At 36.8% G+C, this 9,263-nt stretch overlaps 1 protein-coding gene across 1 annotated transcript; it reads right to left on the bottom strand.

Annotated features, from left to right (window-relative positions):
- Positions 1-925: 925 nt before the first annotated feature.
- On the bottom strand, positions 926-7,717 carry LOC145958327 (uncharacterized). The gene is made up of 3 exons (XM_083075279.1): positions 7,386-7,717; positions 2,052-6,464; positions 926-1,136 (listed from the first exon to the last, which is right to left on the bottom strand). Exon 2 carries the CDS (start codon positions 5,551-5,553, stop codon positions 4,528-4,530), a length of 1,026 nt encoding a protein of 341 aa, XP_082931405.1. The 5' UTR covers positions 5,554-6,464; positions 7,386-7,717; the 3' UTR covers positions 926-1,136; positions 2,052-4,527.
- Positions 7,718-9,263: the final 1,546 nt, after the last annotated feature.

The raw sequence follows: 9,263 nt of genomic DNA, 5'->3' as shown, positions 1-9,263 counted from the left end.
TGGACCACCTTCTACACCAGAATCAAGACAAAATGAGCTAAGCACTAGATGAAGTCTGATCAAAAGAAGGATATACACCAGACAAAGCTACCCACAAACTACAAACCCTGCATTACAGCAAATTCAATCCTTCCTTCCCAACACAGACACAACGCAAAATAAAGAACAGAGCACGAGCAACAAAGATAAAAGGTAAAAGCTACAAGACATCAGATATCAAACAAAATCAAGTCCAGCATAAGAAGGAAAATAATGAAGCCTCAGATGATACAAGATCATAGACGATGGACAAATCTAAATCAAAGCATCCTAGACGAAGTTAAAAGTTTGCACAGCTGACCAGACGAAAGAAAAAGTCAAAGTCTATCTTTTAGACAGAGATTCAAATATACAGATAAAAATGAAGAATGATTGGATTACGTATGAAGTCCACTAAATCACAACGAAAAGTTCTATTTATCATCCACACTCCTAGAAGAACACACGAAGTCTTCAAAAATAGGAGAAGAGAGAAGAGAAAAATGGACTAGTGCTTATCCACAAGTCAAAGCTGCATGTATCAGAGCAAGTACACCTTCCAGTCAGTAAAAGACAATGCCTCTACAGCTACAATGCCAGGAAAAGTACAGATATGCCTAGGTCATGATTGAAGTCAAACATAGAAGTAAACAAAAGGTACAAAAGACTTCATGCAACACAGATTCAGCGAGCAAACATTTTATGCAAGATCAAATGCATTAAATACAAGATCTTCAAAGCCTGGATGAAATAAACAAGAAAATCAAAAGATGGGTGATCAGGCAACAAGATCAGGTCTGATAAAAAATAGAAGAACATTTGTGACACCCTTACTACCCCAACACATATATAAAAAAAAAATTATAATACATTTAAGAAAGTTAAATTTTCTAAGTTGGTAAAAGGGTTCACATAAAAATTCGACAATCACATTAATAGAGATATAAAACATAAAACACGAGAGTTTTACAAATTGTTTTCAAAACAATATTACAGTGCCAAATACACATAAATATTTCATCCTAGAAATCCTCTGCCCCGATGTCACACTATCAGAGCATTCCCAGAATTTTAACTGTTGGCATCCTAGAAGCCATTCGTAGCTGGATCTTCTTCTCCTAAAATATCCACAGTTTATACGGTGAGAAAAGAAAATATCTATATGCAAAGTACATACAAACACATCACAATATAATCTCATAATAACTCATTATTTAATAAAATATTCATAAGCATTTATCTATATATATATATATATATATATGTATGTGTGTGTGTATCATAATTTATCAACCATTCATCATTTTCACACCTCAATTCACAATTACATCAATCCATCACAATCCACTTGAACATTACAATTCATTCATAATCCACACAAATTTCACTATGTCAAGGTCACGCTACCCTTTTTTCCAGCCTAGGGCCGTGCTCACCCCTGACATAACACTGTGCCAAGGTCACGCTACCCTTTTTAGTAGCCTAGGGCCGTGCTCACCCCTGACATAACACTGTGCCAAGGTCACGCTACCCATCAGCTTAGGGCCGTGCTCACCCCTGGTCATCAGTACCATAATCACATCTCAATCACATTCCACACTTCTCATTTCATAACTCAAATTCACATCACGTACATAATTCCACATCACATACACATCACATACACAACAGATAAGCCCAACAAAATGAGGGTTTACACACCCTTCAAGCAATTCACATCAAGATCATTCATTCTTAACGGGTAATATAGCAATAATATTCATAAATTATAATAATCAATAAGATAATCAATTTAATATAACAGTGAAACTCATAATTATTCCAAATTCTACTTCACAGCATTTATGATTTCTTCTTTCTTCCCAGATCATTATTCCTACAATTTGGCATATCTATAAACCTCATCACATAATTTCAATAGAACTAATGATTCTTCAAATAAAATAATTATAAAATCATAATCCTAAGAAATTCTTCCTCTACCCAATTCCCTCATGTACTCTACATATAAATAATCCCCTTTTCCCCCGTACCTGGATGAATAGTAACTTGAGCAGAACCTCCTCTTCTTTTTCCTTAAACGGTAGTCAAAATTCGGGCAGAACTTTCTCTCCTTAAATCGGGACCGGAACTAGGGTAGAACCTCCACCCCCTAAGCTCCTTCCATCAACAGCAGGAAGTAGAGGGAGAGAAGATGAGAGGTGTGAGGATTTGAGAGGGAGGAGGGGCCTTTTTATAGGCATTTTCGCGGACCTATCCGGAACGGCCGTTCCGAAAAGTGGAACGCCCGTTCTGGACCCTTCAAATCTACGCAAAATTTTCAACTGGAACGGCCCGTTCTGAAATCAGAACGGCCCGTTCCAAAACCCAGCAGAACGCCCCGTTCTCCTTCTGGAACGGCCCGTTCTGCAAGGAGAACGCCCCGTCCTCCTTCTGGAACGGCCCGTTCTGCAAGGAGAACGCCCCGTTCTCCAAAGGAGAACGGCCCGTTCTGGGCCCGTTCTGGACGTCCCAAAAATACACAATTTTATCATTTGGAACGGCCCGTTCCACATTTGGAACGGCCCGTTCCAGAAACCAAAAATACCCCAAAAACTTTAACAAAATTACGAGAATGCCATTTATAATAAGTTTACAAAAATACCCTCATTCCTTTATTAAAATTACGAAAATACCATTACTAATTACGAAAATGCCATTAATACAAAAATACTCTTTATAAAAAATTGGGGTGTTACAATTCTCCCCTCCTTTTAGAAATTTCGTCCTCGAAATTTTGCAATGGTAAATTCTTCGCTTCTTACTTCTAATTCTTATGCAACCTCACTACCTACAACTCTATTCATTTTACCAAGGAAATCTAAGGGTAAGACAAGTAAATTTTTAAGGAATCTAAATCAATCTCTTAAATGTCTCAAACAAACCTATAATTAAGGTCTATCCATTCACCATCTTACTTCCAAAATGAGACGTCTAATTGCTACAAAATTTGTAAAGATTTCTTGTATATTAAACACGAGTATATGATTTCTTTTCTCTTCACCTTAGGTCACTACACTTCCGCTGCGCAATTCTGATACATCTTAGTAGTTCGTAAATATATTTCAAGAACACTCGTATGTCTTTACTCTAAAATCATCTTTCTTAATTCAAGGTTACTAAACACCCAAATTGGTTCTTGCTCCTCAAAACAACATTGATTTCTACTAAAAAATGGTTATCTATACTTCTACCAATCTTCTCCACTTGGTTCTAAGAAAAGACCTGACTCCTAAGCTTCCCTAATCTCATCCATTAATTCACTAGTTACTTTCAGCATAATCCATTCAATGCTTCTAAGGGTAATCTCACTCATCTAGCATAAGTCTCTAAATTCTTCGATCAAATCCAACCCTTAAATCATCAAAATGATATATCAGAGGTCATCATAATCGAGGTATCTGCTACAATATTGGTTTTACTTCTATGGTTATCTCTAAAGATCAAGTACCTAAGTGTAAGTTCACTAGGTATACGTATCAGATCACTAATTTCACCACTCCATCTACACCCAAGTCAAATTCTTATCCATCACCTTATCCTATAATCTCATATCTTGTTATCAAATGAATCAACTAATTATGCTTCTCCAATTTCTTTCAACGATCCACTTAGTATTCGAGTCATACCTAGTTTTACACTATTAAGAGTAATCTCATAAGTCAAACTTAAATCCCTAATTTGAATCTCTAATCATAAATATAAAGATTTCCTACTCAAAATATCGGTTACCACAATGACTTTTCTCAAATAACAACTAAATTTGAAATATTAGTCCTCTTAGAAGTTTAAACTTAACTTAACTCTTTCAGTCAACAAATAATTAAAGCCCTATCGATCAATAAATACCTCACGCTTAGAATTATATAGGCAATGTCTCTAAATATTACACCTGTAAACTTAAGTCATAAGGTAATCTCCATGATGAGTTTTTAATTGTCTAGAATCACAAGCCACTATCTTTCCTTCTTGCATCAACACTCCACTCAAACCTATTTTAGAAGCATTACAATAAACCACAAAAGTCAAGCAATACTAAAACAGGTGTACTAGTCAACTTTTCCTCAAGGGCCCGGTAAACTATCCTTGCAATTACTATCCTATACAAACACAACTCCTTTCCTAGCCAAACTTGTCAAGGGTAATGTTAACTTGGAAAATCCCTCTATGAACTTTCTACAGTATCCAGCCAATCCAAGGAAGCTCCTAATCTCACTAGCTGACTTAGAGGCAAACAAATTTAGTCAACTATGAATTCTCTATCATCAATAGTCAAGGGACACTTTGGACAGATATCAGAAGTGATCACTGAACCACTAGTGGGTGTCTCTACTAGTAGTTCAAAAGACAAGGAAAAAAAATAGGTAATTTAGACATACACGTGATATAAAAGAGTGAGTCGCACCAGTCATATAAAACAATTAGAGGGGTTCCATTGATGAAACACATACCCTGGATGAAATCTTTGGATTAAGTAGCTTCAACACCACTCAAGGCAAATACTCTTCCTGTGGCTCTAGGCTTGCTAGCGCTCCCTTCAACCTCTGTTGTTTCTTTCTTATTCTTGGGGCACTCCCGAGCTTTGTGTCCCTTCTCGTAACAGTTGTAACATGTTATCACTCTTGGTACCCAACACTCATATGCCTTATGACCTGTCTTCCCACAGTTGAAGCAATTATCGCGTGGAACAGAACCCTCACTCCCCCCTTTTGATGTTTGTCCAACCATTGGAGATTGACTCTTTCGTTGCATCGAATCTTGATTATTCACCTTAGAACTTGAATTCCCAGTAGACTTGGTGTAAGGTTTACTTTTACCTAAAGCACTAGAATTTGTGGTACGCATAGGACCTCCAGCTCCCTTGTAATAGTCAGCACGTGCACGATTGTCACGGTCATAAATTCTACTCTTGTTGACAAGAGTCGGGTAGTGATAAATTTCTTGATAATTGATTGCTGTTTTTATCTCAGGGCGAAGGCCATTCACGAACTTAATACACTTAGCCCTTTCGCCATCCTCACCATGGTAATGAGTACAGTAGCGAACCAAGGCATCAAATTTTGCAGCATACTCTGCCACTGTGTCATTCCCTTGCTTTAGTTCAAGAAATTCAACTTCCTTCTGGCTTCTTACATCACCCGGGAAATACTTCTCAAGAAAAACCCTCTTGAAGTTGTCCCAATTCAATTGCATTTCTGCATCAATCATCCTTTGAAGTGCTCCTTCCCACCAAAAATGGGCATCAGCAGTCAACATGAAGGTAGCCAACCTCACTTTCTGAGTGAAAGGACACTCCATGGCATTGAAAATCTTTTCGATTTCCATTAGCCAATTCATCGCAACATCTGGGTCATATCCTCCTTGGAAAGTAGGTGGATTATTTCGTTGAAATCGCTCTAACCAATTAGGAGCGATTTCAGTCCTATGGTTGTTACTTACAGCTTGTGCTAATGCTTGAAGAGCATCAGCAATTGCACGGTCATTCCTACCAGCCATAATCTAAGAAAATAGTACACAATCAAATAAACAACAGACATAAGGAATTATCATACTAGCATTAGTGTACTAACATTTCACAAAATACCTTAACCATTCCAAACTCATTTTTTTTTTTTTTTCCACCTTAAACTCATATTCAAGCTTTCCAAAACAGTTCACAAAGGACTTAGAATAAAATTTACATACTACCTAAACCATAAAGTTAACATGCAAGCACCAATACTCAAGGAACATTCCAATCTCTCATCAAAATATCAAAACTCCAATTCTCAAATACAACCACCTTTGATTCAATTGCTTACTACTATAGATTCCTAAATTCCATTAACCGTAAACTCTTAAATCATCCAAATCTAAGATCTTTTTACGTAAAAAAATATCAAACAAATAAGAAATTATGAAAAGATCAATCAAAAATAGCATCATCAAGTTATATCATGTCTATAAGACAAATCTTGAGAATACAATGCACACAAATAAATAAATAAGAACATAATTAATCATCTCATTAGCACATCAATCAACTCATCACATTATTAATCTACCAAACAAGCATAGTAGACTCATTACTCACGGCCGATTGGATCAACCAGGCTCTGATACCACTAAATGTGACACCCTTACTACCCCAACACATATATAAAAAAAAAATTATAATACATTTAAGAAAGTTAAATTTTCTAAGTTGGTAAAAGGGTTCACATAAAAATTCGACAATCACATTAATAGAGATATAAAACATAAAACACGAGAGTTTTACAAATTGTTTTCAAAACAATATTACAGTGCCAAATACACATAAATATTTCATCCTAGAAATCCTCTGCCCCGATGTCACACTATCAGAGCATTCCCAGAATTTTAACTGTTGGCATCCTAGAAGCCATTCGTAGCTGGATCTTCTTCTCCTAAAATATCCACAGTTTATACGGTGAGAAAAGAAAATATCTATATGCAAAGTACATACAAACACATCACAATATAATCTCATAATAACTCATTATTTAATAAAATATTCATAAGCATTTATCTATATATATATATATATATATATATATATATATATGTGTGTGTATCATAATTTATCAACCATTCATCATTTTCACACCTCAATTCACAATTACATCAATCCATCACAATCCACTTGAACATTACAATTCATTCATAATCCACACAAATTTCACTATGTCAAGGTCACGCTACCCTTTTTTCCAGCCTAGGGCCGTGCTCACCCCTGACATAACACTGTGCCAAGGTCACGCTACCCTTTTTAGTAGCCTAGGGCCGTGCTCACCCCTGACATAACACTGTGCCAAGGTCACGCTACCCATCAGCTTAGGGCCGTGCTCACCCCTGGTCATCAGTACCATAATCACATCTCAATCACATTCCACACTTCTCATTTCATAACTCAAATTCACATCACGTACATAATTCCACATCACATACACATCACATACACAACAGATAAGCCCAACAAAATGAGGGTTTACACACCCTTCAAGCAATTCACATCAAGATCATTCATTCTTAACGGGTAATATAGCAATAATATTCATAAATTATAATAATCAATAAGATAATCAATTTAATATAACAGTGAAACTCATAATTATTCCAAATTCTACTTCACAGCATTTATGATTTCTTCTTTCTTCCCAGATCATTATTCCTACAATTTGGCATATCTATAAACCTCATCACATAATTTCAATAGAACTAATGATTCTTCAAATAAAATAATTATAAAATCATAATCCTAAGAAATTCTTCCTCTACCCAATTCCCTCATGTACTCTACATATAAATAATCCCCTTTTCCCCCGTACCTGGATGAATAGTAACTTGAGCAGAACCTCCTCTTCTTTTTCCTTAAACGATAGTCAAAATTCGGGCAGAACTTTCTCTCCTTAAATCGGGACCGGAACTAGGGTAGAACCTCCACCCCCTAAGCTCCTTCCATCAACAGCAGGAAGTAGAGAGAGAAAGAAAAGAGAGAAGGGAGAGAAGATGAGAGGTGTGAGGATTTGAGAGGGAGGAGGGGCCTTTTTATAGGCATTTTCGCGGACCTATCCGGAACGGCCGTTCCGAAAAGTGGAACGCCCGTTCTGGACCCTTCAAATCTACGCAAAATTTTCAACTGGAACGGCCCATTCTGAAATCAGAACGGCCCGTTCCAAAACCCAGCAGAACGCCCCGTTCTCCTTCTGGAACGGCCCGTTCTGCAAGGAGAACGCCCCGTTCTCCTTCTGGAACGGCCCGTTCTGCAAGGAGAACGCCCCGTTCTCCAAAGGAGAACGGCCCGTTCTGGGCCCGTTCTGGACGTCCCAAAAATACACAATTTTATCATTTGGAACGGCCCGTTCCACATTTGGAACGGCCCGTTCCAGAAACCAAAAATACCCCAAAAACTTTAACAAAATTACGAGAATGCCATTTATAATAAGTTTACAAAAATACCCTTATTCCTTTATTAAAATTACGAAAATACCATTACTAATTACGAAAATGCCATTAATACAAAAATACTCTTTATAAAAAATTGGGGTGTTACAACATTCAACAAATACTAGACAATGCCTACTACATGTCGAAACCTTGAAGTATCAGGTGAAAAGCCAGAATAGGGCTAAATCTGGAACAAGACAAAGATGGGTTAAACATCAGATGAAACTAGATGGCCAACTCTGATAAAAGATCAGTCAAGGCAAGACACATCATGAGAATCAGACAAATCAAGCTAATTGAATAAATAAAGTATAATATGTGTACCAGACAACTATGAGTCTAATATCAGACAAAGGTGTGTCAAGGACAACCTCCCGTGCAATATAAGAAATTAGACGAAGCATGAGTCAAAGATCATAACAAAGTCAACTACGCAAAAGACAAAGGATAGCACAGACTGAAAAATATTTCAGACAAAAGCAAAGTCTGTCCATCTGTAACCTTGACTAGATCAAAAGAAATTCAAAGCATTAAACTCAAATGCTCCGACGAAGATCACCGATTGAGATGCATAGGACTAATAGACGCAGACGAAGATTGCCACGCAAGCACTTAAAGATTCAAGTCTCAAGGGACAAATCAAGGCATAGTCTACAATCACTTAAATGCTCTCAACATGATAGCGTGATGAAAGAAGAAGAAGAAAAGCACGCAAAAGCAAAAGCATGCATGTGTCAGAAAAAGTACATCACATTTTCAGATAAGGACAACACTCTACAGCTACGTAACCCGAAAAGGGCAAAAAGGTTCCCATGTCTTTGTTAAATTCAAACACAGCTGCTAACAAGGCAAAGAAGACTTCATACAAGGTCTATAAACACGAAGCAACATTTAATGCAAGATCTTGAGCATTAAATGAAAGATCAAACTAGTCATGAACGACTATATCTGCTTCTACAAACACTTGCAACGGGAAAATTCTATAGGATAATATATATCACTATCTCAAACCTTGAAAGGTGGGCTTTTGGCTCCTACAATTTTAACAAAAGTGATATCAAGCCCACGATGCAACGAAACCAGTGATAGAGCGTATAGAGTCAAATGTACCATAGTATAATTATCTCTGTAGACTAAGGAGTTCCAAGTGTGCATCTTAGGAATATGAACCTTAGTGAGTGTACCAACTTATGTATTCTCTTTGTGAAATTAAATCAAACACTCAATCATTGTAAAAACTAAGGTTGCATACCTTAGTG

Source organism: Cajanus cajan, chromosome 5, assembly GCF_000230855.2.
Source record: "Cajanus cajan strain Asha chromosome 5, NIPB_CcT2T_4, whole genome shotgun sequence".
NCBI lineage: Eukaryota > Viridiplantae > Streptophyta > Magnoliopsida > Fabales > Fabaceae > Cajanus > Cajanus cajan.
Note: the sequence above shows the minus strand (reverse complement) of the source record. Positions and strands in the feature narration are given on the sequence as shown.